Source organism: Phocoena sinus, chromosome 2, assembly GCF_008692025.1.
Source record: "Phocoena sinus isolate mPhoSin1 chromosome 2, mPhoSin1.pri, whole genome shotgun sequence".
Classification (NCBI taxonomy): domain Eukaryota; kingdom Metazoa; phylum Chordata; class Mammalia; order Artiodactyla; family Phocoenidae; genus Phocoena; species Phocoena sinus.
In genome coordinates, this window is record NC_045764.1 from 12,509,727 (window position 1) to 12,537,540 (window position 27,814).

General features: G+C 43.5%; 1 protein-coding gene across 2 annotated transcripts; it reads right to left on the bottom strand.

Moving 5' to 3' along the window:
• Positions 1–664: 664 nt before the first annotated feature.
• On the bottom strand, positions 665–23,116 carry MSRB2 (methionine sulfoxide reductase B2). Of its 2 annotated transcripts, none has more exons than XM_032624209.1 (5): positions 22,946–23,116; positions 13,735–13,835; positions 8,353–8,429; positions 2,306–2,453; positions 665–1,419 (listed from the first exon to the last, which is right to left on the bottom strand). In XM_032624209.1, the coding sequence occupies exons 1-5, from the start codon at positions 23,061–23,063 to the stop codon at positions 1,315–1,317; spliced, it is 549 nt and encodes a 182-aa protein (XP_032480100.1). In that variant the 5' UTR covers positions 23,064–23,116; the 3' UTR covers positions 665–1,314. The 2 variants fall into 2 exon arrangements, with proteins under 2 accessions (XP_032480100.1, XP_032480099.1); XM_032624208.1 differs by lacking the exon at positions 665–1,419 and adding an exon at positions 1,426–2,130 and having other exon boundaries at positions 22,946–23,093.
• Between the last annotated feature and the right edge of the window lie 4,698 nt (positions 23,117–27,814).

The window sequence follows — 27,814 nt, forward strand, 5'->3', positions numbered from 1 at the left end:
AATGAAAGGCAAATAAATACATTTTCTTACCAATAGAAACTGAGAAGATTCACCATGAGAAATCATGCACTAAAAGCAAAAGAGTTCTTCAAGCAGCAGAAAAAAAAAAATCCCACGAGGAAACATGGGATTTCAGGAAGAAATAAAGAGCAAAAGAAACAGCAAATATGTAGGTAAAGATAAATGAATATCAACATATACACTAACAATGATTTGTGGGGTTTATATGTGTATAAAATTAAATTAAATACATGACAATAGTAACACAAAATATGGGAGAATGTTAATGAAGTCAAAGTGTTCTAAGGTTAACATTCTTGGAAAAGTAGAAAAAATTAATAATTTTAGTATGACTGTAATAAGTTAAGGATGGATGTTGTGATTTCCAGGATAAGCACTAGAAGAAGAGTTCATAATGCATAACTCAGTAATAAAAATAGAATACTTCAGTCTCCTGTCTGTCCATAAAGTCTCAAAGAAAATGATTTAAACACTTTCAGTAACAAATTATTCAAGACTCTCAATGTGTAAAAAAAACTCTTGAGTTGCTATCAGCATTGGTGTAACCAAACACCTACTACCACATGACCTAATTATTTTTTGGCATTTGATTTAGTCATTTTTATAAAAGAGCAAATTCACAGACTTAGACAAAAAGCAAACAGATTTTAGTAAATATTTTATTTGAACTAAATTAAAGTTTAACTTTGTAGCCACTTGTATTCATCATCACTGAAATCTAGCAAACTCCCATCGAAACTTAAGTTGCCCGTAGAGAAGCTGGAACTGGAAAGCTCAAGACAGTCTAAAGTTTTGAAAAAAATATCATGCATCCCGTGGATCCCCCAAAGCACAGCTCATCCACAACCCTCCTCCTCGTTGCTTCTTTCCATGCTGGGACTGTGAATTAGTCTAACCCCATATTTTCTTTCCTCTTTTCACTTGATCTCTCACCTATATATGTCCATGAAGAACTTAACTGCAATGGAACGTTCAGGGTGGTTTTGTAAATTCTTTGGTTTGTCCATCAGCCTCCAAATGTCCCCAAAGAGTCATGCCCTCTGGTCCAAGCAAAGCCCGCCGAAGTCGATTTAATGGAAATGGTTGCCCCTCTGTCATTTTGTGAAATTCCAATCAAAGCCAGAGCCAGGGTTGGCTGACTCCAGGTAGTAAGTTAGAGAAGGTGTGACCTGCTTGGTGATAGCAGCAAACTTAGCCTGGTTTAGTAGGTAATAAAACTAGCTATTCACATAAATTATGAAAATTGAGTTTGGCAGTGAGGGAGTGGCGAGGGAAGGGGACTCTTGGAGGTAGTCAGTGTTTGCTTGGTTTGAACTTGAGGGCCACACTGTTGATGCAAAACCTCTGACCAGTAGGCCCAGGTCCATCAGGAAACACGTGGCCAAGGTGAGCTTCGCACTGCAAGGAGAGAAGCCTCTGTCATTCCTCAACTGGGACAAGGCTCTTTATGTAAAACCAGACACATGAATCCCACATGGCCGCCCCACTCGAGTTTTTGACACTGGTGTGGGGAAAAAGTCTATTATACCAGAATTTGATTAAGAAATGAAAGGATGCAGAGCACAGTAGTGGTGAATATCTCTCTCCTTTATCAGTGAGAATGTGAGCAAGTGATTTAACTTCGGCCTTGATTTACTCATCTATAAAATGGGGATGATAATTATACCTACGTAATAGAGATGTTGTGATGATTCATTGATACGAAACATTTAAAGCACTAACAGTTCCTGGGTGAGTACTCGGTAATCTTGTAGCCAGTGTATTATTATTGTTTTTTATTGAAGACAAGACTAAGCTACATTTATCTGCTTACAAAACCAGAACATTTGAGCACCCAAGGATATCAAAGCGAATATGCTGTCTGGATTTAAGCCACTGTCTTCTACCAAGCTCACAGGAGGAATAACGCGCTAATGTCACCTGCAGCGCTGCTCCGCCGGTTGCTGACACGCTGCAGAGTGAGAAGGGGGCATAGGGACGCCAGCTATGCTTGGCCTTCCTGCTGATTGTCTCTGTGCGACAGAATGTAAAGGGCCAGCTCTCTCTTTCAGATCCTTGCTCTGCTCCCATCTCTGCAAGGCTTGAACCAGGAACGGCTCCTTCTCGGGTCTGCAGTGCCCAGAGTGATGGGAGATAGGGACCAAGCAGCACAGGAGAAACCCAAGGTGCTTCCGTGACAAAAGTGCTCCCGGCCATGACACCAGATATGCAAGGACAAGCGAGCTCTCTGTGGCATTTGGGGCGGCACTGGGGAAAGCAAATCAGAGAAAACAAAGACACCCACCTGCTTGCAGATGACCTCTGTGCGAGCTGGTCCCAACGAGGTGTCCACACGTCGCAGGATCCCTGTGTTACTCTCATCAGAGCCAGACGTCCCGTGAGCCTCAGAAAACGAAGGCCATCCAGTGCCCGAGCAGTACTTTTTCTCAGAGCTGTGTTAGACATCATGACACGACAGCTGTGCAGGCTGCTATTACCATACAAAGAGCATTTTATGCCCCGAATCATTTTTCTACCAAGCACGATTCGATTCCCTTCTCCTCTGCCAGATCCCAAGGCCAGTGCCGTGAACCACTGGTTCCACAGGAATCTGCCCACTGCATCTCCACTATTAAAGACGCCGTCTCATCAGGTCAAAGATTTCTTGTTCCTTTAATGTCGAAGGCATCCCTCTCAAGGACTAAAAACATGAGGAGCTTTGTGAACTGCTGCACGTTAGGAAACAGATCAAATCCCTGTGTTCTAAACGTAGGAAAGGGGGAAATCGAAATGAAATAATAGTGGTCGAAGGAGGGCATTGTGAGTTTAACGTATCAGAGAAGCGTGAGAACTGATGAAACAGCCGTCTTCAGCCACCGGAACTTCGGGTTATCGAAATTCAAAGCCTGACTGCCTTCAGGGGTTCAAGAGCTGCCTCTGTCACTTCTTAGCTGTGTGAAATTGGACAGGCTGCTTATTCTCTCCAAGCCTGTTTTCTCATCTGTAACATGCGGATAATCATATCTATGTTACAGAGATGCTCTGAGGGTTTAAGGAGCTATACTGTGGGGCAAGTGGTGATAGGTAAGCCTGGGCACCCAGAGTCATCACCGCAGTGCAGTGACCTTCCCGGCGAAGCGCCACAGGGACGAATGATGCTGGGGGCGGGTGATGGTGGTGGCAGAGGAGCCGGCAAGAGGAGGAGGGCAACAGGCAAATCTACTCATCAGAGACTCACTCTAAGTGCTTTGAAAGACGACTCCCTTAAATCACACTAGGAAAACATTTTAAATAGCAGGGAAATGGCTCTCTCTATCTGAGGAGGAGAGACAAGAAATGAATTGTAAATTCTTCAAAAAAACCCCCAAAACACCAAAAACTGAGTAAAGAGGGGGGAAAAGTGGCAAATAATCAAATCCCTAGACTAGGAGCACAGAAGGAAGCTCAGTTTAGAGCACGAACCCCAGCAGAAAGAGTCTAGTGCAAGACAGAGACTCAAACGTTCTGGTCTTGGGACCCCTCTGTACTACAAAATTACTGAGGATCTCTGAGAACTTTTGTTTACATGAGTTTTGTCTATCGATACTTAACAAATTAGAAATTATAAGTGAGAATTTAAAAATATATGCATTAAATTATTTTTAAAAATAATAAATTCATTACATGCTAGCATAACCTATTTTTACAACAATAATTCTATTTTCGAAACTGAAACAAACATTTAGTGGGAAGAGTTGCACTGTTTTATAACTTTGTAAATCTCTTTAATGTGTAGCTTAAAAAAAATGACAATTGACTATATGTGCTCGTGCATTCAGTCTGCTGCAGTGCTGTTTCGACTGAAGTGTAGGAAGAGGATGTGGTCTCGTGGATACGCAGTTGCAAAAGGGAGCACCTCGAAGAGCCCTGAAAAGATCCCAGGAACTCAGGTATAGCTCTGAGGTTGACTTCCGAGAGACTCGGGTGTGAAGCCATGCTCTGTCTGTTATGTCTATGCAACCTTGGCAAGTTATTTAATCTTGTAAAGCCTCTGTGTCCTGATCTTCGGAATCGTAGTGGCATTGTTATTTCATGGGGTAACTGAGAGGATTAACTGAGATGCTTTCTACTTTACTGTTTTTAGCGTAGTGTCAGACACGTGGTACTTAAGTCGGTAGCTATTGTTTTTTAAATATCATTATTATTAGTAGTAACAGGTATCCATGAAATTTGAGCAGCTGTGGGTCCAATCAGAAGTGTCCGCACATTCAGATTGGGTTCTCTGCAGCCCTTTTTGTTTTCCAAGGGTTCAAAAATATTCATCCGAGCTACTTTGGTCCAGGGAAAAACACTTTAAGTATCTTTTAATCATAGCTTTTCCACACTGAACATTATATATAAACTAGTGATCATTAAAGGAATTTTGATAGAGAATTATGAATATAATAATTTTTTTAATGAATGAATCTAAGACTAATAAAAAGTCATTTAAAACATTTGATGGGAAACAATAAAAGTTTTATTGATGCAATTAACAGAATCGGGAGATTTTACCAGGTAATATGAGAGGCCCATCATGTATCATTTAAGAGTGAAAACTTAAATATTAAGGTGAATTAGAAATTCCAACATACATATTTAAATGATTAGCAGATTGTAAGGCCCTCCCTTGAGAAGCTAAAACCATTCTGGACCATCTTTAGTCATGTACTCTTAGAGGTGCTTCTTTTGTTTAGTTTTGTTATATGTTTATTTGCTTTGTTTTTATCTTAGTTTCTGGAAATTCCACAGCCCCCCAAACAGCAGCAGAGGCACTTGGTGATAACTGACAACCCTCATGGTAGGAGAATTTCCATTCCTCTGAAGGAATGGGAGCTCACAAAAGCTTAACAAGGTTACTAAGCTCCTATTAACACCTAGGATGTCAGGATATTCTGTAAAAAGGGAACTAACATCAGGCTCTCAGTTTCCTTCTATTCTAAGATTTATGACCATGAAACATGTGATCTCACAGTAGATTTTAATAAACACTTTCAGAATCAGTGTTGGGGGGGCAGGGGGAGGAGAAGGGAGGGGAATAGAGGAAGCAGGGGAGGGGCAAAGTCACAAAATTCCAAGGTTAAGGAAGCAACAGCCTGGAGTCCCCAGGGGAGTGATAAAATCCCTAGAGCGCTCTTGACTTGGACACCCTGGACTAAATGTCTCTGAGTTGTCTCCCCCAGAATGTGCACCATACTGGTTTGGCCTGAAGGGAAGTGTGCAGGCAGCAAGGGGCCCAGCAGCCAAGAGACAGTGATCCCTCATCCACTTGATTCCTTAACTGTTTAGTTTTGGTTGACTTTTCACCTGGTTTTGACTCTGTACAAGCATTTAAAGGAATGTTTATTTCTTTTCTACTCCTGCTGTCTATTACTGAGGCTGGAGACTGGGGACAGAGAGAGAGGGAAAATGAGAGGTCAAACAAGAATCCCTACAGCTATCCACCCTCCTGAATGGGAAGCACTGTCAGGAATATAGTCTTCATTTATAGATTCTCATTAATTAGAAAAAATTCTCAAGAGTTCCTCATTATCAAAGACACATTCATGTATATGGCCCTAAGAAGGATCTGTCTCTAAGAATGTCTCATTGCTAACATGTATCCAGTGCTTGGCATGTGTGAGGCATTGCTCTAGTGCTTTCATATGTATTAACTCATAACTCAGTTAATCCTCCCAACAACTTTATGAATTCAGTACTACAAGCATGCTCATGTTACAGGTGGGGAAACTGAGGCACAGAGAGGTTAAGAAACTTGCCTGAGGTCACACAACAGTGAAGCCAGGATGTACGTCTACAGACTTAACCACTGTACTACACTGTCTCTCCTATAAATAAATGCATCATCTTTAAGAAGAGTATGTTCTGGGGCTTCCCTGGTGGCGCAGTGGTTGAGAGTCCGCCTGCCGATGCAGGGGACGCGGGTTCGTGCCCCGGTCCGGGAAGATCCCACATGCCGCGGAGCGGCTGGGCCCGTGAGCCATGGCCGCTGAGCCTGTGCGTCCGGAGCCTGTGCTCTGCAACGGGAGAGGCCACAACAGTGAGAGGCCCGCGTACCACAGAAAAAAAAAAAAAAAAAAAAGAAGAGTACGTTCTAGAACATAAAAGATTCTTATGAATGTATTCTTATTTTTCTCAAGTCTCAGCTTCAGCAGCAGCAGCAGTAGGAGGAAAAAAAATGGAACAAACTAAAAAGTCCTTAAGAAATGAAAATGGAAACTGCAACTAAAACTAAATGATTGAAAAGAAACAAACAGGTTGGTAGGTCCTTAAACTGGCCACTTGATGAAAGGGCTTTTGGGGAACTGGCTGGTATTCTCATGAGTCTTGGCTGCTTTGGGGATGGTCCTCAGCTTCCTTAATTTGGACGAGCACTGTGCTAATACAGTGGCTACTGGTCACATGTGGCCTTTCAAGTTTAAATTATTTAAAATTATTCAAAATGAAATAAAATTAAAAATTCAGTTTTTCAGCCGCATCAGCCACATTTCAAGTGCTCAACAGCCATGTGTGAATGGTGGCCACTGAAGTGGATGGAACAGATACAGAACATTTCCATCATCACAGAAAGTTCTACTAGACAGAGTTTTTTGCCCTGGTCTCTCTAGTCCCTACCTGCCCCCAACATTCTGTGATATACTGACAGAACCTGGCTGGGCATTGGGTAGGAAGAGAGTGTCATCTTTACAGGTACAGAAACTGGAACGCCAATGAAGTTAAAAACAAAGACTCAGATGTAGGAAGGAACATGCTCTTGAAAGATGACCTCACATCTTTTGCCTTCACAGTCAAAAGATGGAAACAGAACATCTGGCTGTTTACTACATAGTCACAGGCCGTGCTTTATACTTTTACAACACGGTTCTTTGGCTAAAAGCAGAGTGGCCATCTCAAGGTCCCACTTCTCCCTTTTAATAGAACCAAAGGTCAAAGAATAACTAATGGTTCAGAAATATGCATCCATTTTACTGTTCCTAGCTTCCCCCAGGCCATCTCAGCCTGACTGCCACCTTTCTTTTTTTCTAAAGATTTATTTTATTATTTATTATTATTATTTTTTTTGCCGTGCCGCAAGGCTTGTGGGATCTTAGCTCCCCCACCAGGGATTGAACCCGGGCCCTTGGCAGTGAGAGCAAGGAGTCCTAACCACCGGACTGCCAGGGAATTCCCCTGACTGCCATCTTTGCTATCTCCTCACCAGCCACCGACAGAGTGAATGAAACCGGACAAAGGTCTGCCCTTCCGTGAGCGTGAAGGAAAATCAATCCTAATTGTTCCTCATCCTTGCAGGCGGGGTCTGGCTTTCCAAATTCAGCCCACATTAGCAGCCTAGGAAAGCCCAGGACTGCTCAAAGCCCAAAGCACATAATGAAGCACTGCCTAATGGAAGATTCACAGAGCTGGCTTGATTTATATTTTATTCTAAACCAATTTAGGGTTGATGCAAAAGAAAGGAAAACATCTTTGAAGTTCTGAAAAACAGGACTTCAAAGATGTTTTCCTTTCTTCTTCATCGAATCTACTTTTTTTAGACTGTTTCCTGCATGTCTAAACAAAAAAGGCTTTGTTGAGAGATTTCAGATCCTGATTGACTTAAAAGAGGCTTTGAAATCAAGGGACAATTAAATTTACTTTTAGCTACATAGAAGAGAGCATGGTATTCACTACCGTCAAGCACTGTGGGGAATCTATCCTCATAAAATTCTACATTTCCTAAATTAAATTATAAACCCATTTCTCCCTGGGAGAGATACAGTTTTAATCACATGGCCAAGCAAATACCATTATGGTTTAGATTTATTTAAATACTTTCCCAGGAAAAAAACTCTAATAGCTTTATCTTAAGGTGCCCACCAAGTTTGTTTTGTTTTTAGCTGTTTCTTGGGGATACAGAAAGAAAGAATATAGGCTAAGAAGTTAATGCTCTAAACACTAGAAATAATCAAGATAGGCAAGAATCTTAAATGAACAGCCCTCCTTATAGCAACCAGGCCAAATGAGACGGGCAATTAAAAACATCATGGGTATTTATCCAAGGCCCCAGAAGACAGAGCTGGATGAATTTAGAGGCTTACTCTCCTTCGGTACCTTTTTTTTTTTTTTTTTTTTTGCAGTACGTGGGCCTCTCACTGTTGTGGCCTCTCTCATTGCGGAGTCCAGGCTCCGGACGCACAGGCTCAGCGGCCATGGCTCACAGGCATAGCTGCTCCGCGGCATGTGGGATCTTCCCGGACCGGGGCACGAACCTGTGTCCCCTACATCGGCAGGCGGACTCTCAACCACTGCGCCACCGGGGAAGCCCCATCCTTCGGTACCTTTTGATCTTTATCTCACCTGAAAAGCGGGCTGTCACAGCACACACAGTGATACATTCCTGATTCCTTGTTATTCAGGTAGATCCCACTGAAAGGCTGAAAGTAAATGAGTTACATCACCTTCAGGTTTCTCATAACGCCAGCAGGACACAATACAGCAGATCCAGATCCAAGATTAAGTCTCCCAATAAAGGAATTTTTGTACTAATTTGACAAAGTGCAAATATCACTGGAGAGAAAATTACAGTGTGCCCAGTGAAGAAGCCTACAGGCTTGTTTACGACCGGCCTTTATTGTGCCAAATATTCAAATTATGACATTAATAATGCTTTGTATTTATATAGCACGTTTCACCCAAGAACATCAAAGCCTGTGAAAAAGCAAGAGAACCGCACCTCTGGATTGTGTAAGATCTCGGTCACCATTTCAAAAGAGTTAATACAACAGGAATCTAGTCCACTGTCTAAAACACTTTGAAATCTCCAATTACAGACAGGATATAGATCATAAAAAGCAAAGCTCAGTGAGATTAGCTTGTGCCTTTAATATGCTTCACGTGGTGTTTAGGACACTGCATACTTAATAAATGCTAAATAATGAGCTAGATACTCGCAGGGCCTAAGTTACTACTTAGATGAAATTACCACGTTAATTGTGGCTTAAGGAGTTTGCAGGTTCCGAGAGGAACACAAGGAGACTTGAGGCAATGAATGAGCCAAGACTAATTTTTTTTAATGTTATTTTGTAAACTGATCTCATTGTTTGAAAAAAAAAAAAAAAAGACTATTTTTGCCCAGTTCCTTTTGTCATCTCCTGTCAAAGGAATGTTAAAAAAAAGAAACTCTTGGGCTTCCCTGGTGGCGTAGTGGTTGAGAGTTCGCCTGCCGATGCAGGGGACACAGGTTCGTGCCCCGGTCCAGGAGGATCCCATATGCCGCGGAGCGGCCGGGCCCGTGAGCCATGGCTGCTGAGCCCGCGCGTCCGGAGCCTGTGCTCCGCAACGGGAGAGGCCACAACAGTGAGAGGCCCGCGTACTGCAAAAAAAAAAGAAAGAAACTCTTGAATGAGCCTAGTGTGAAAATCTACAAGCAGTGGCTAGTGGCAGGCGCCGTCCCATTTTGTGGAGAGAAGCTGAGGCACAGGGTGGGTCACTGAGTCCCAGAGCTGACTCAGGAAACAAGCAGCCCCCTTGGTCCTCTCGAGATGTCCCACCTCGACAAGTCCACAGGTCAAACATTCACATTCCTCGTGGTAGGATTAACAGCACATTTTCAGGGAGCTGCATAATGGACAATTTCAAATTAACCTACTGAGCCCACCATCTCAGCACACTTGGATGTTTTCCCTCTTTAAAAACCCTGAACTTGGCTGCAGACATCCAAACAGCGGTGAGCTGGTCTTTTTCTGGCCCGTCCCCTCGAAGGCCTGTACCCAACGCTGGCACGAATGGGCATCTGGAATGAAAAGGAAGTTTCGCATCCCCCCCACCTGGGCTGATGAGACACACATGCCATAGGGCTACCCAGACCTGAAGGTGATCTAGAGAAGCCTACTCATGCGATCTGGACAGCCTGATAATATTCAAAATATAATTCTGTCATTGCAGGGACAGTTGGGCAGAGGAAGTGACAGGGAACTGGTAGCACAGTAAGTTAAAAAAAAAAATCAAACATAAAAGAATCCTTAGCCGACGTATTTTATGAAATGACATCTCTCCTCCGCCTCCTCACCTGATTTCCTCTGTCTGCCCTCTCACCCTTCCTCCCCAGTTTTATACAAGTCCTATCACTTATTTAGGGCTTCTCGCTTGTTCATTCCAGTATTTACTTGAAAACCTAGTGTGTATCCAATGCTGGACTGGGTACTAAGGCTGCAGAGATGGAAAACCAAAATGAAACCAAACCAACCCACAGTTCCTGCACTTGGAATCTGCTACCAAGTTGGGAAGAGACACATGAGCTGGCAGCTGTCACACCACATGACAGGAGCGCTGATGGAGAGGTTAGTAGGGAGTGAGGATAGCACTAGGCCCTTTACTACTAGGGGAGTTTTCACCAAGGCTTTCTGGACCAGGTAACGTCTGAGACGTCTGAGATCAGGGTTTTCTTTTTCTTTAATCTTTAGTTTTAGAAAAAAAATTATTATTATTTTTTTCATCATTATCACCATTATTTTTCATTGCATGGCTGATCGGTGTTTACTACAGGAAATGCCAAGACACTAAACTGAGTTCTGAAGGATGAGTAAAAGTTAATCAGATGAAGAAATGGAAGAGTATTTCAGACAGACAAGCAGCCTGGGCTGGGCCCACGTGACAGAACAGGGCAAGGTGGAGAAGGGAGAAGAGGTTGCTGCAAAGGTGGGGAGGGCCAGATCATAGTGGCTTTGTCAGACCACGCTAAAGAGTTTTTGTGCCATCCCACTGAAAATGGAAAGCCGTTGGAAACTTTTAAAGTGGGTGGGCACACGATCAGAACTGATTTTTATCAACAGAAGGAGTACTTGACATGCACATGAAGAATGGATTGGAGTCGGGGCAGGAAGACACTGGAGGTAAAGGACAGTCAAACGGCCACCAGTTCAAGCCTAGATTTAACTGTGGCAGGAGGAGTGGGAATAAAAAGACTAGAATAGATTCAAGAATTATTTAGAAGAGAGAACTGAAATGCGTGACTATCAGAGTCAGAGACGTAATGACTTTCAAGATATGCCTTCCCCTGGGTTTTCAAAGTCTGTCCTAAGGACTGAGTATTTGTGTACTGCCCCCACCAAATTCAAGTTTAAGCCCCGACCCGCAATGTGATGGTGTTAGGGGTTGGGGACTTTGGGAGGTGATGAGGACATGAGGGTGGAGCCCTCAAGAATGGGATTAGTGCCCTTATAAGAAGAGACACGAGAGAGTTGACCTCTTTCTCTACCACGTGAGGACATGGCAAGAAGGTGGCCATCTGCAAACCAGGACGAGAGTCCTTATCAGGAACTGAATTGGCTGGCACCTTGATCTGGGATTTCTCAGCCTCCAGAACCCTGAGAAATGAATGTTTGTTGTTTAAGCAGCCCAGTCTGTGGCATCCTGCTACAGCAGCCCGTGCTAACACAGTCTGTCTGCACCAATGCGAGTTCTCTCTTCTTTTATCTTTTCCATACTATGAATACATACCTGTTGGAAACAGATGACGCACTCAAAAGGAATGATTTGCAGATAATTTCACACAGCACTGTTTACAAAGGTGGGGACAGGGCCGATGGAGACCAACAGGGAAGGTGAAGCACCCCCGGGCCAGTGACTGAGAACACGCTACTGGCCTGTGGGACACAGAACGGGCAGGACCCGTGAGGCTGCAGCTGGAGGGGAGGGCTGCCTGCAGAAGCTGCAACCTGTGTGGGAGGAACACAGTCCTAGGGGGACCCTGGATGCCTGTTTCTCCACCGTGCCCTCTGATCTTGCTGGCATCTCCCAGGGGCCAACCCAATCAGGAGTCAGAGGGCAAGGGAGCTGGTTAGTCTTCCCAGAACTCAGAGCAGAGTGAGGCATGTGGATAGCGGATCTGGAAGGCAAAGAATGACCTACATAAAACCTACCTTCTATTGATATTTGACTTTTAGTTATTGCTTGACCAGGCTGTAAACCCCTTCGTCGTACCTAGCAGAGTGCTAGCAAATTACTGCTGTCCAATAAAAAGCATGCGCAACTGAATTTTAATTTTGAGTCACCAAATAGAAAGCTGAGGTGTTTTACTTCTCTTTCCTGACCCTCATCGAGCTAACTAAGGCTTATAGTTCTGCAACGTTCTAAAAAGTTAACTGTGGAAATGGATCAACTGAAAGGGATCTATAGTATTACTTAAAATAATAGATGATGCTCATTTTGTCAAACGGCCAAATGCACAGAGTATATTATACCATTTGTTTGAAAATCCCACATATTTATTCTCCTAAACATCTGGCAGCTCATCTCCAGGCTGCCGTCTCCAGCTCCACACCCTGCGTGGCTCTGTCCCTCAGAATAGGGCCGGCTTACAATGCTATGGGAATGCACACAACTGCACAGGGAATCACGTGTGGCTCTCCTGTGCTATCTGCACTATGGCTAATGTAGTCTCTTTCCCAGTGAAGCCTTTATTAAAATCCCACCCACAGGAAGTTTTCAAAAATACCAGTATTTCACCAGAATCTACTGGGATCTGCTGGCCTGTCTAACGGCTTTAGCATCGGTGGCGAAGTTGAGGGTGAGACCACGGTTACACGGTCATAGCACATGGACAGCTTACCTGAATTTTGCAGGGACTGCTAAATTCAAAGATATAAATATTATACAGCTTTTGAAACCGCTGCAGTGTGGTCCACTCCGTGGGGTCTGCTTCACCAATGAAAATATCTAATAACCTAGTTCAATAACTATATTCCAGTGGTCATATTTGGGACTAAGACAGACTACTTGTTGGGAAACGCAGCCCAGTAAACATGGTACATACTATAATGAGGAACCACTGAGGGCTGTTCTCTCAGGAAATGAAAGAAAGCTGAGATTACTGAAGGCAGCTTCAATAATGTGTCCTTCTCATGGCCTGCAGTCATGTGACAGTCACCACGGTTTAGTTTTTGAGCGCCTGTTATCTGCAGGCACCATGCTATGTGCTGGGGTATATACCAAGGATGGCAAGTGCTAAGAAGAGAAAGTACTGGTAAAAGCAAACCCATCGGGGCTGAGGAAAGGCTTCCCTGTGGGAGTGAGAGTACGGCTGAGAGCTGAAAGGTAGGTTTGAATGGGTCGGGTTGTTGGTGGTGGGGGAGGACACAGGGTGTAAAGGCCCGAATGGAGGGGAAGCCCAGGGTCTGAGAGCTGAAAGAGGATAGTGTGGCCGGAGTGCAGCGACCAGGGGGAAATGTGGCCAGATCTGAGGACAGGGGGTGGAGGTAGGGGCCAGAGCCTTTAGGGCCTCATTAGCCACTTTTCAACTTTTCTCTTTACTTTGAAAGCAGTGGGAAGCCACTGAAGAATTTCAAGCAGGGGGTGATGTGGTCAGATCTGTTTCCAAAAGAGAATGGCAGCTGTGAGGAGGGCAGCTGTGAGGAGAGCAGCTGGAGGCAAATGCACGCAAGCCAGGGCTGGGGGGAGCCTGGACCAGCCTGCAGGTGAGAGCAGCGGAGGGAAGCCGAGTATGGGAAGGTTCTTTAGGAGGCAGAATGGGTGGGCGAGGCGACGGAGGGCAGTGTGTCCAGAGGAAGGATTCTGGTTTGCACAACTGTATAGATATTCATGGCCGATGAAGGAGAGCAATGAAAGGCACCAGATTCGCGGAGCAGATGATGAGTTAGGTTTCGTAGCGAGATAGATTCCAACCCGTCCTGCCCTGCTCCCAACACATCTACTCAGAAACTGTCAGTCGGTGTAGCTTACCGGTTCCGTCTCTTTTTCTCTCGTGACATGGAACTGCTCTGGAGTCAGCTTCTTCTGCCACTCACTCTTGGAGAGACCTGGCTTCCGCTTTGTAAGGGACCCTGTGTCGTTAAATAGGGATTAAAAAAAATTAAAACAGCAAGGCCCAGAATGCTGAGGTTGACTTCCTTGGATTTGTCTAAGAAAATTTAGTTATCTACCCAAAGAATTAGAGTCATGCCTTTACTACAAATATTTATATTTTTAATTGTTTTCCGTATTTCATTGCATTGTTTGGGATCTCAAAATAACTACTGTATAAGAATTTATTTACTTTAATAGCAATGGTTGACAAATTGCAAATTATAAGATGGGTGCTACTGACTTTCAAATGATGTCTGTGATCAAGTTAAGGACTTTTATATTTTCTATATTATTAAAATATATTTTGCTTGGAAAAAAACCAGTAAGGCACAATGACCTTTTCTTCCCTAGCCTCTCTCCTAAAGTGCACCATCTCCCAGCAAAACATGCCATCCCTTCCCCTCCCCCTTCCACCCCTTCCTTCTTCACAGAGACCAGAAAGCTCAGGTACAAAATACTGTAACTGACTCATTAGTTTAATAAGAAATGAGTAATAAGTAGAGAGCCAGTTTTCCAGTCCTGCTGGGGCACAGAAGATAAGAGGCAGCTGAAATACGAAATAAGGTAGAATAAATTCTCCTTGGGTTACTAAGGGTAGAAATTCATCTTTCTTCTATTACTACGTTCAAAGGAGTGTTTCCTGTCAGGATACAGCTGGGAGTAGCTGAGTGATTGGAGAGAAAAGATCGTGGAGCCAGTGGGTTATTAAACCCCTCCTCCTTGCTGGTTTATAAAGATATCTCTGATTTTGTTTGTCAAGGGAGGTCTCATTAAAAATTCTTTTGTGTGGAAAAAATAAGAGACTCCTATAGCACATACTCCTGAACGGGAAACTGAGACCTACCATAATCTATTATCATGCTTCATGGTTTTTTTCCACTTTTGTCTTCCTTTCTTCTGCTCCCTTCAGCTTCTTTTTTACAACTTTTTTTTCCAGTGAGTGTAAACATAATAACTTTAGCCAAAGAGAAGTAGGAAGCCTAATGTATATTATAATAAATAAACGTTTTAATCATCCAAACGTTTTAATCATCCAACGTTAAGAATATGAGAGGACCTTATCATCTGCTTACACCTCAACTTACAAAGGAGAAAATAAGGCCCAAAGGGTTAGTAACTTGACCACAGCACTGAAGATGAAATGTTAACTACCTGTGATGTCACCACCCACATAACAAACATGTCAGAAAATCGTAGCTGAATTTCATTTTTGGTTACAAAAAAGAAAGTCGTAAATAATCTTTCAGCAAGAGAAGACTTGTATCTTCATCACGAGTTTATAACACTGCACAACATGGTATTTTCAGTAGTATATATTATTGACTGCTATGGTTGTCTACATTTTATTTAAGGGTTTTTATCTGTTAAATATATTAGAAGGTGTCCTTTCTTAAATTCTTTTTATAAGGCCACGGGGATTTCTTTTTTCCAGCGGAAATATACCTCTGAAATACTCCTATGGAAATATTGCTCAGTTACACACAAATTTTTCAGGAACTCAGCTCCTGGGGAGCAAAGCAAAATGTATTCATGTGATCATTATTACTGCTTAGTGGCTTTCAGAGTTATTATGCAGAATGCCAAGTAATAAAGGGAGAAGGAATGATGAAATTTTTAAAATCACCATTTTTGCAATCACTAAAATAATAGACGGATTCAAGCAAGAATCATCAGGGAATTCTAAAACCCTTGGGTGAAAGGACTGTTGAAGAATGGAATAGTTACACATTTTCAAAATATGATCCCTCAAATTATCAATTTTACAGGTAAGAAAATGTACCTTTACAATGGAAAAGTCTAGAAATCACCACCTCAACCAAGTAAGCAAGGTTAGCATCACTGACAGTGGGGCCAGCTGACATCATGTGCCCCTGGGTGGGACGCGCTGCATTGAGTCTGCTCTCAGAGAGCTCACCAGGACTTCTTAGGGACACCCAGGAACACTTCATCCTCATCCCATCTACTTCTCCATAGAAGTGACACTAGACATTCTCTCTTCCTGGTATAGTCTACTCCCTCAGCTTGCATGACACCAAATCCTCCCGTCTCTCCAGTTCCTCCCTCTCAGCAACCTTTCTCAGCTCCCCTTCCTCTAGCCATCCTTGAATACTGGTGTTCTTTAGAGGAGTCTGTCTTAGGCTTTCTTCTATCATTCCTCCACACCCCCTCCCCCACCCTGGGAGATTTTATCCTTAAAGTACCATCTACATGATGAGACTCCCAACCTGTTTTTTCCCTCCATCCTAGATCTCTCTGCTGAGTACTGGATCCATACACAATCCACACCTGGATATCTCCACTAAGCCCGTCCCAAACAAAAGAATTTCATGTATCTCCTCCACCCCAACCCAAATCTGGTCCTCCTCTCATGTGCTCCAGCTCATTAACTCCATGTTTCAAACCAGAAAGCCAGGCCACCATCCATGACTCTTCCCTTGACCTTGCGCCAAGCCCGTTGGTTCTGCTTCCTAAATAACTCTAGGATCTGCTCATTCCCACCCCTCTGCAACTACCTTGGATCAGGCCACCATTACCTCCAGCACAGAATATTACAGATTTTTTTCTAATTTGTATGCCCTCCCCTATTCCAACCACTTCTTTTTCCTCACTGCCCAAAACTGTTAAATGTGACATAATACCCTCAAGATAAATTCCAAACTCCTTGATGTGACTTCCAAGGCTCTTCATGGTTGGCCCTGCTTACCACTTCCAACTTCTCCCTTCTACTATGCTCCAGGCCCTCTCAACTGTGGTCCTCTGAGTTCCCCCAGAAGACATCATAGTTTGTTTAGCTTTTTACTTGTAGTTAAGATGGAGTGAAGACTTCTAAGATCCTTACGTGCCAGGACAGAAACCGAAGTCTCCAATCTCTGGTCTCAGTTTACATGTTATCTTCTCCAAGAAATATTCCCTGACCCCCTAAGTCTGGGTTGCAAGCTCCTCCTCTGGGTTCTCACGGCCCTCAGTGCTTCCACGATAGACATGACAATCGCAGGTTAATTTGTCTGGATGTCTCATTCAACTAGAAGCTGAAAGTCTGAAAAAACTGGGTCTTTGTTCAGTGTACCCATATTCATTTCTTCATTCATTTGGTCATATTTATAGAGCACCTACTATATGCCAGACACTATTCTAGATGCTGGGGCTACAGACATAAAGAAAACAGACAGGAGTCACCGCCCTTATGGAGTTGAGGTAAAGTAACTAAGAATGTAAAACTTTAGATGATTTTTTCAAAAATCACAAAGGATATTAGAGAGTGTGAGGATGTTTGTGTACGTATTTATGTGTGCGTATATGCACACACACAATTTAAAATAATGAGGGAAGGCCTTATTAAGAAGGCGACATTTCAGCAAAGAGTTGAAGGAAATGAACAAACACACAACATGAATACCTAGAAGAAGCGCACTGCAGGCAAGAGAAGCACCAGGCTGGGTGTGGCTGGCGCATCTGATGAACAGCAAGGAGGCCAGAGCAACGGAGGTGGAGTCAGCAGGGAAGGTTAGTAGAAGTGGCAGCAGACGGATGATGGGGGCCAGATCATTTAGGGCCCTGAAGGCTATTGTAAGGACACTGGCTTATGTTCTGAGTGAGCCTGGAAGTCATTGGAAGGTTAGCTGAGGCATGACATGATCTATCATATTTTAAAAGGATCAGTGGTAGATATACTAAAAAAATATTTGAAGCAGGGTGAAGTCTGAAGCAGGGGAACCATTACAGAGGCTACTTTAATCTGGCTGAGAGGTGGAAACCTGGATCAGGGTGGCAGCAGGGGAGTGGCTAAGTAGCGAGACGCTGGACACAGTCTGATGGTAGAGCCGGGGGATCTGCTGATGGGTCAGATGTGGAGGTAAGAGAAAGCAAAGGGCCAAGGGTCATACTCCACAGCTTCTGGGCTCTGAAAGATGGGGGAAGACTACAGGAGGAGTAGGTTTGGGAACTTGGTTTTGAATTTGTTAACTTTAAAAATGCCAATCAGATATTCAAGTGGAGATGTCAACTAGGCAGTTGGATATATGGATTTAGAGTTCCAAGAGAGGTCTAGGATGAAAATATAACTTTTTGACTCCTCAGCCTTTAGATGTTATTTATCTTGGACTGGAAGATCCCCAAGTCAGTGAGTGTAGACAGAACAGAGAGAGAGGCCTGAGGGCTGGACTCTGAGGCTCTCCGCAATATACACGTTGAAGAAATGGGGACAAGCAGAGAGGTGGGAAGGAAACCACAAGAATGCAGTGTCCTAGTGAAATGGAGCAGGACCCTATGGTGCTTGCCCCCCATGTCCTCAGGCTGCCTTTTGTCTGTGGAAAAACTTTAGCCAAAGAATAAGTTTAATCAGAGAAGTGAGAAAATGCAGAAACAAAGGAAAACAGTCCAACAAGACCAAATAATAATAGGTTGGTCATTAAGCAAAGTCAAGGACTTTTAGTTCCTCCTCAAGGGCTATAGGTAATATTCTGAGCCATACCCTGTGAGTTGTCTTACAGATACTGAAACCCCGCAAGGTGGAAGAAGTTACATGATGACCAGGCTATAGCCACGACATAAGCAGTCACAATTCTGAGAGCTGGCCTTAAAGAAATGGAACAAATTGACCCTGGAACTGAAGATTAACTGCACTTAAAACAATCAAGATGACGCTGATCAGACCACCGATGACCAACGTCAAGATGACTGTCAGAGCTGACTGCGCTGTTTCTGCATGTAGCCCCCTCCCCGCATCTAGAAAAGCTCTTGCCCACTGATTGTCAGTGGGGGGAGTCGGCCTTTGGACAGGCCTCTGCCCCCTCCCCCGCCAGTCTGTCGGCCTCTGAAATAAAGCAAACTTTCCTCCCCACCAACCTGGCCTCTTTATTGGCGAGCCCGACCCCATTTCCGGTTACAGTTTCTGGCTGCCAACCTGGGGCTGCTGCACTCTCGCGATATCTGCTCCCGCGGTTTTCCCGAGCTGAGCCGCCATGATGACGCGCCGGGATGGCCGTGAGGAGCCGCTGCTCGAGGCTCGCTGGCCCCGGGAAGGGGGTTTGGGGGGACGCTCCTAGCAGCTGCCGAAACCATGTGTTTGGGGGATCCTCCCTGTTTCTCCCCTGCTCGGCACTGGCTGTCAGCGCACGATTTTCCTTGGTGGAACGGAAACATGCTGGACAAACTGACGAGCTCCATGACCGAGTAAGTCCACGGGTGTGCAGCCGGCCAAACTTCTCTTTTGAGCAGGAAGTGCTATCTGCGTATTTTGCCAATTGGTTCTGACGTGTCTGACATTGAGGGCTGTTTGTGAGCACTGAGTGTGTCATTTGGGCATTTTGCCAGTTGGTTCTGACGTGTGTCTACTGTCGAGGACCATTTGTGTTGGGGAAGTGTTTGGGACTCCACATGGGTCACTGTCTTGGAGGATTGTGACAGTTGTGTCTTCTGGTATGTGAGTGTGTATTTCATTTGTGTGATTGGTATCTTTGCTGTCTTTTGTAAAATGGTAAGGTCAGGTTCAATTCATTAGAAAAATTTTAGCTATGAGATTACGACTAAAGAAAAAGGAAGATAATTTTTTAAACAATATATGACAACAGTATTCTTTATACTTTGGAAAAGAATGGATAAGATGAAACTCTTTTGAAATTCCAAAACCGATTCTTTTTGCATATGCAGTTAGAGAAAGCTGGCTTGATAAAATACTGTTTTCAGAATTCTGACCCTGAGAGAACCAAAATATGCATAGGAGAAAGCTTGATGTTAACTCTTATCATGTCCTTGAAATACAAACACAGCCCACTTTGCCTGAGACTTCAGCCTTGGGTTAAATAGTAAAACTTCAAAAGATGTTTGGGTTTATTAAACACACATCTTGTACCACATTAAAGAGAAATTATGCTATGAGAAAAATGTAAGTTTTTAGAGGTTATGGAATATGTTCTTAAGTTTGCCAATCAGTAAATGCTGGTATAACAGTTCAGTTACTTTTTTCTTGGTTTTGTTAAGGCTTTTAAGGGTTAAAAATTGTAATATGTAATTAAAGCTACTAAAAATGATAAGGGAAGCATTTCAGTGTGGAAAGCAAGTAGGATATGTGTTGTCGGCGAGAGAAAGTATAAAGAATGGAGATATATTTGTTGAGGAAAAATGAGGATAATAATTTGTCCTACAGTTGGTTGTTTTTGGATGGGCAAAGAAAAGGGACAAATCATATGGATACAAAAAGTGATAAAAGGTTTGCGAAAAAAGGGAATTTTGAGAAAAGAATTTTGTACATTGAAGGAGTGATTAAGATTAGATTGTGGGGGCTTCCCTGGTGGCGCAGTGGTTGAGAGTCCGCCTGCCGATGCAGGGGACACGGGTTCATGCCCCGGTCCGGGAAGATCCCACATGCTGCGGAGCAACTAAGCCTGTGCACCACAACTACTGAGCGTGAGCTCTGGAGCCTGTGTGCCACAACTACTGAAGCCTGCGCGCCTAGAGCCCCTGCTCTGCAACAAAAGAAGCCACTGCAATGAGAAGGTCGCGCATTGCAGCAAAGAGTAGCCCCCGCTCGCTGAAACTAGAGAAAGCCCACGCACAGCAACAAAGACCCAATGCAGCCAAAAAAAAAAAAAGATTAGATTGGATTTAATTAGGTAAATGAACTTTGTTATTAATAGTAAGCTGGTACAAAACTGGAATTAGGTTTTCTTTCTCCCTGTTAAGAGAACAAAATTTTTCAGGAATATTGAGGTGCTTTTGATAACAGTAAGTTTCTTTCTCAAGCTAACTTCGAGTATTCCAAAGGGCCCCTAGACATCTCAGAAGAAATATTAAAGTAACTAGGATTATTTAGTATGTTAAATTATATGGGAAACATACGATAACTTTTAGATCATACTGCTGAACTGGGTAAGAAATTTGAAGAATTCTAGTGGAAAGCTACTGTTTTGCTTTCAACCACGTTTTTGACCCCAGTGCTTGGGATGGAAAAAATTGCCTAGTTATCACAGAGTATAATGACTTATGAGGTGTGTCACTGCTGGCTTTAAGTTTACTGCTAAAAGCACACATACAATGCTTGTGTGATAATTGGCTATAAGTGATAAAATGTATAGCCTATAAAATGTTTCCCCGTCAGCAAACCTCTGTACTTGTTTATGTCTCACTAGTCCTCCCCACAACGTGGATAACTAGGCCAATATATAAACAAGGCCCCAAGTCCACAACACAGAGTTGAATGCAGCTGCACTTTTAACCTTTCCATTTTTTATGTAATTATAACTAATGCTTACTGTATGCCTACTAAGCACCAATATTGTGATAAAACATTTTTAGGTTTGTTTTTCATTTATTCTGTAAAAAACCCTACCATTATCACTATCCTTACAGAAGAAAAAACCAGGCTTCAGCATACCAAGTTCAAGACGTGCCCAAAGACACAGGGTCAGTGATTGACACTGTCGACTCTGAAACCCCCTTAACCACAGAACTATTACTTGCCCATCATTCTCAGTGGTTGCCTACTAGTTGTTGAATTGAACTTTCATGGTTTACTTAAGCATTCCTTAACTGATGGTTGTTTGGGTTAGAGCCAGTTTCTAGTTCTTAAGAGTAGTTCTGTTAAAGACATCTGTGCACATATAACTTTGTTCTTCTTTAGAATTATTTCCTTAGAAGGAATTCCCAGGAGGGGGTGTCTGATAAGTTAGCAGTTCCTGTATTGGTGTCTGGCCAAATTTTTTTTTTTTGCGGTTCGCGGGCCTCTCACTGTTGTGGCCTCTCCTGTTGTGGAGCACAGGCTCCGGACGCGCAGGCTCAGCGGCCATGGCTCACGGGCCCAGCTGCTCCGCGGCATGTGGGATCTTCCCAGACCAGGGCACGAACCCATGTCCCCTGCATCGGCAGGCGGACTCTCAACCACTGTGCCACCAGGGAAGCCCTGGCCAAATTTTAACGTTGCTGAAGAACCTCAGATTCCAGGGCAATTCATTAGGCTGTTTTTGACAGCACCAAGTACAAACATGGGACAAATTTCTGCTGAAACCACCACCCTATAAACGGGAATGAGAAGAGCTCCAGCCCACAGCTGTGATGTTTCCATGACCTGTGGTTCTCAGGAAACCAATGCTTGGCACACAGTAGGCACAGAACAAATAAATCAGATTGGCTGACTAGAGACACCAAGAGGTTCTGAAGGCCATGGCCCCAAGTCATGTTGGATCAGCTCCCACTGCACACTGCCAGGGCTTTTATTTAACACATCATTTTGAAAACTTCAAGGGATAAAAAGAATTCCAAGTGACTGGGTACATTTTCAGCACAGATAGGTAGCTTTAAAAGTCTTCAGTGGACACATAACAAATGGATTCAGAGACTGGATGGCTAGGCATCTGCCCATAAAACCAATGTACACGAGGCACTAGATTTCCCTGAAATAGGCCTGAAATACAGTGCCGGCTAACGCATGTCTCCACAAGTGATTCCATACTAAAGGATGAAATGTAAACGTGCCCCAGTCCCACAGAGCAGCCAAAGGCATTTTGTAGAAAATAGACACACTTTTCCCTAGTCTGTATCACAGCCATTGACTAACGATGGTTATCAGGTTAAAGGAGGTATGGTATTAGTCCACACGTTTCCCTGGGTCCTGGAAACACAGAAATAGAGCAGGTCAGGGAGCAGATCCACAGGCATGAAAAGTCTGAACCGCCTGCTTCTCAGACGCGAAAAGCAGCATACATAACTGGAGAAGGTGGACAGTGTAACAGAGCAGGGGCCACTGCAGCAGAGAGCGCGCGGGGTGGGCTGCTGACCCAACACCTTGAGGCCCGGCTCTAGAGCGTAACATTTTATGCAAAAAAAAAAGAAGTGTGTGCACGTTTGGAGAGAGGATCTGTACCTTTACACAAATCCTCATAGGGTTCAGTGACCCCCCCCCCCCCCGCCCCTAATAATATACAACCAACTGTCGCAGAAGGCAGGAGGTGGGCGGGCAGGGGCGTCCCGAAGGAGCTTTCCGAGAAAGTAAGCGCCAGGTCCAGAACCAGCTGTCGGGCTCCCAAGTCCTGGCAAGTGAAGGGAAACCGAAAGCTGGGAAGTGGCGGCGGGGCCTGCGAGGCCCGCCTCCTACCTGCGTCCTCAGGTCCGGTACTCGCGCGGAGGCCGCCCCGGTCCGCTCGGCCCCGGACCGCCCACCCGGGCACTTCTCGGAAGGGAAGGCTCCTAAGCGCGCAGAGGAAGCGCGCCATGACACTGTACACGACCCTGCGGGGCCCAGGCCGCAGGACCCGCCCACGTCCGCAGGACCCGCCCACGTCCGCAGGACCCGCCCACGTCTTCGATGCTCCGCTCCGCCCCGCCTCCTCCCACCTCCCATCCTGTCCGGTCTCCAAGCACCGCACCGCGCTGTGCTCCTTACCCCACTCTTGCCCTTCCCGCTTTCCTTCTCCTAACCGCTTCTTGCTCCTGCCCCTACCGTCTCCCCTTGGCCTTCTTTGGCCCCCTCGGCCCATGTACCGCTTACCTCCCTGCGCTGCTCCCCCAAACCTGCCTCTCCCCTTGCAGGCTCTTCCCCTGGTCCCACCCCTCAGCACCCATTCCCACTCTACTCCCCACGCCCTCTTCCTCCACCCCACTGATCTGTTTTAGTTTGTTTGCATTTTCTAGAATTGTTTCTAAATGGAACTATAGATTAGTTTGCTTTTTCTTGAGTTGCACATAAGTGGAACCATTTTTTATTTTGTCTGGCTTCTTTCACTCAGAATAACTATTTTGACAGCCCTTCCTGTTCTTGCATGTAACAACTGTTCATTCCTTGTTGGTGCTGAGTACTATTCCATTTATAGATATACAACAATGTGTTTACCTAGTCACCTGTTGATAGACATTATCATTCCCAATTTTTCCTTATTAGAAGTAAACCTGCTGGGAACATTTCAGTGCAAATCTGTGTGTCACCGACCAGAGTTCTTGGACTCCTTAGTCAATAGAAATTGATAAGAGGCCAGACAAGAAATTCAGGCAAGGCTTTCTTGGCACTCATACTGCAACTTGAGGGAGCGAAAACAAGTAACAGGTTCCCTTGCTCGCTTCCCGAGGCAGGGCAAGCTATTTCCTTACATGGGGTGAGGGTAGGTGGCGGGTCCAGGGGCTGTGCTGGAGGGGTGGCTTGGGCAGTCTGGCCACCCCTTTGGTGGTGCTGTGCGCAGGATGCCTGTGCAGGACCCTGGTTTTGCTTCCAGCTCCTTAGAAGTGGCAGTTGTATTTTTGGTCTTTTTGTATGTGTTGTTCATAATTTGCCCCAACTCACAGTTAATTTTACTCCCTTATAGTTTCTTTGTATTTTGTTTCTGGAGGAGAAAGTTTGTCCAGGTGCAAGCACTACAGCAAAGGGTCCCAGGTCCCAGCCTGCCTCATTTATATGGACATGTGATTTCTTTCTCTTGGGTAAATAACTGGAAATGGAATGGCTAGGTCATAAGGTAAGTGTAACTTTTTAAAACTACCAAAATGTTTTCCGAAGTGGTTGTTGCCCCTTCCATTCTGGGGAGGACCACCAGCTTTACAGAATCCACCAGTGCTCCTCTCTTCCAGAAACACCCTCACAGATACCTCCAAATAACGTTTAACCAGTTATCTGAGTATCTGGTGGCCCAGTCAAGTTGACCTGTAAAATTAACCATCACAGTCCCAAATTGGATAAATAAATAGGAAAACAACAGGGGGAACACTGTAATAACCTACAAACATTTACTATTATGAATTTAAGGAAAATTAATATTATCTATTTGGACAATACTCAAGTCTGACTGGACAGATGGTTAAAGGATATGAGGAGATGGTTTGCACAAGGGAAACTACAAATAGTGTACAATCACTTGGGAAAATATTTAGCTTCCCTAATAATTAAAGAATTGGAAATTAAAAGAGTCCAGTATACTACCTCCTACATGTTAAATTAATAATAGGTTTTTTTTTTTAAACCGAAGTTAACAGTGCTTTGGAGACTCAAGTATACTCATGCATTGCTTGTAGAAATAGTGGAATAATTTTTCTGGAAAGAAATCTGACAACATGTACCAAGCATCACAGAATTCATTATATCCTTCCATGTGGCAAATCTGCTCCCGGGAGCAAATCCCAGGGAAAGAATTCAATAAAGAGAAACACTCGATTTTTGCAAAGATGTTTATGCTTTTCATAATAATAGAAGGATCCAAAATCATTAGCAGCTAGGAAATGGCTAAGTAACTCTTGACAAAGTAATACAATGAAACATCATATAGCCATTAAAACTTCAAATATAAAGATTATCTGGATTTATGGAATGATCTATATGAAATAATGCCAATGGGAAAAAGTAGAACACAAAATAGTTAATACTTAAGAAAAATAACGTAAAAATATGTGCTATGAAACTGATCTGAAGCATAAAATTTTGGAAGAAAACTTTTTTGATGAAAGATTTTCTTTGTATTTTTCTCTTCAAATGATTTTTAATTTCACCAATGCTTCATATTCCTTTTAGATAAATTAGAAAATAGAAGTATACATAACACAATTCTTTTTTTTTTTTTCCTGTACGCGGGCCTCTCACTGTTGTGGCCTCTCCCGTTGTGGAGCACAGGCTCGGGACGCGCAGGCTTAGCGGCCATGGCTCACAGGTCCAGCCGCTCCACAGCATGTGGGATCCTCCCTGACCGGGGCACGAACCCGTTTCCCCTGCATCGGCAGGCGGACTCTCAACCGCTGCGCCACCAGGGAAGCCCCACAACACAATTCTTGAACACTATCTCAGAAATCATTACTGAGAATATTTTGATGTGTATTCTTTCAATCTTTTTCACACATACTGTAGTTGATATGTTTTAATTACTTCCCCTTTCCCTGAACTATATACTCTTTCTTTTTTTTTGAAGAATACACTCCTGCCTCAATCCCGCATTCTCATTTATATAATTTGGATAGGATGGCTCTAGAGCAAGATTTCTCAAACTCAGTCCTTTAGACATCTGGAGTCAAATAATTCTTTATATGTATTGAGGGTGGGGGGATGGTTAGGTAATGCTTTGCAGGATGTTTAGCAGCATTTCTGGCTTCTACCCACTAGGTGCCAGTAGCATCCTCCTCCAGTTGTGACATTGCCAGATGTCGCCTGGGGGGCATCACTGATAGGATACAGATGACTGTATCCTAAAACAGTTTAGGTGTTGTTTAGTGTGTTTTAAAATCTGTCAGTATGTTTTACAACTTGATTTTATTATTCAGTATTTTGGTTTTTAAAGATTTATTGCCGTAGATAGATAGACAGACAGGTTTAGATCTACTTCATTCATGTTAACTGCTGTGTAGAATGCATTGTATTGACAAACCTGAGGATATCCATTATTCTACTTAGAGACAGTAGGATGTTTTCATTCTTCAGCTGTTACAAACCATGTTACCATTCTACAAATGAACGACTTTGTACAAACCTCCTTGTTCACCCAAATTTACTTTAGAATAGACATGTAGAAGTGGAACTACTGGATCAAAGAATAATGCATCTTCAGCTTTCCTAGGACTTCATCAGTTGCTCTTCAAAGTGGTGGTACCTACAATGTGCATGAGTCCATTTCCCCACATCTTCACCAATATTTGATGTTATGAGATTTACTAATTCTTGCCAATATGATGGATGCAAAATAAGGTTTCATTGATTTCTAATTTTCATTTCCCTGATTGTTAATGGGGTTGAGAATCTTTTCAGATGCTTAATAGCCACCAATTTACAATTTTTGTGAATTGTATGCATTCTTGTCTCTTTTTCTTTTAGATTGTTTCTCTTTTTGTTACAGCTGTGTTGGAATTCTTTATTATTATGCATACCAATTATTTGATGATTGTATGGGTTTTCATTATTTTCTCCCATTATGTGAATTTGATTTTTACTTTGCTCATGATATCTTTTGTACAGAAGTTTTAATTTTTAAGTAGTCAGATTTATCTACCTTTACAGTTTGCTTATGTTCTTTTACTGTGTTTGTTCCCATATGTGTGTGTTTATAATTTTGTACAAACAGTACATACTATTATCATCAAAATGTATGCATTCTTTCCAACTTGCTTTTCTTACTCAATATTTTGTTTTAACATTTTATTTTATTTCATTTATTATTATTATTTTTTTTCGTGGTACGCAGGCCTCTCACTGTTGTGGCCTCTTCCGTTGCGGAGCACAGGCTCCGGACGCGCAGGCTCAGTGGCCATGGCTCACGGGCCCAGCCGCTCCGCGGCATGTGGGATCTTCCCGGACTGGGGCACGAACCCATGTCCCCTGCATCGGCAGGCGGACTCTCAACCACTGCACCACCAGGGAAGCCCCACTTAATTTTTTAAATATAGATTTTATTCATTTAAAAATTTTTTGGTTTTTATTTATTTTTGGCTGTGTTCTGTCTTCGTCGCTGTGTGCAGGGTTTTTCTAGCTGTGGTGAGCGGGAGCTACTCTTCGTTGCGGTGCACGGGCTTCTCATTGCAGTGGCTTCTCTTGTTGCGGAGCATGGGCTCTAGGCTCACGAACTTCCGTGGTTGTGGCTCGTGGACTCTAGAGTGCAGGCTCAGTAGTTGTGGTGCACGGGCTTAGTTGCTCCACGGCATGTGGGATCTTCCCGGACCAGGGCTCGAACCCGTGTCCCCTGCACTGGCAGGTGGATTCTTAACCACTGTTCCACCAGGGAAGCCCTGTTTTAACATTTTACCTGTATGGATTTTAAAAATCTATTTTATTTCTTTTAATGGATTTTACATAATAATGATATTCTCTTGTGTTATTTTCTAAAGCTTACAGTTTTTATTTTCACTTTTAAGTTTTTAGTCCACCTGAAATTAATTTTTGTGTATAGTTTGAGGTAAGGGTCTAATTTTGTCTTTTTCTACATGGAGAAACAGTTGTCAGAACCATTTATTAGATGTTCATATATTAAACTATTTATTTAAAAGTCTGCTCTGTTCCATTAGC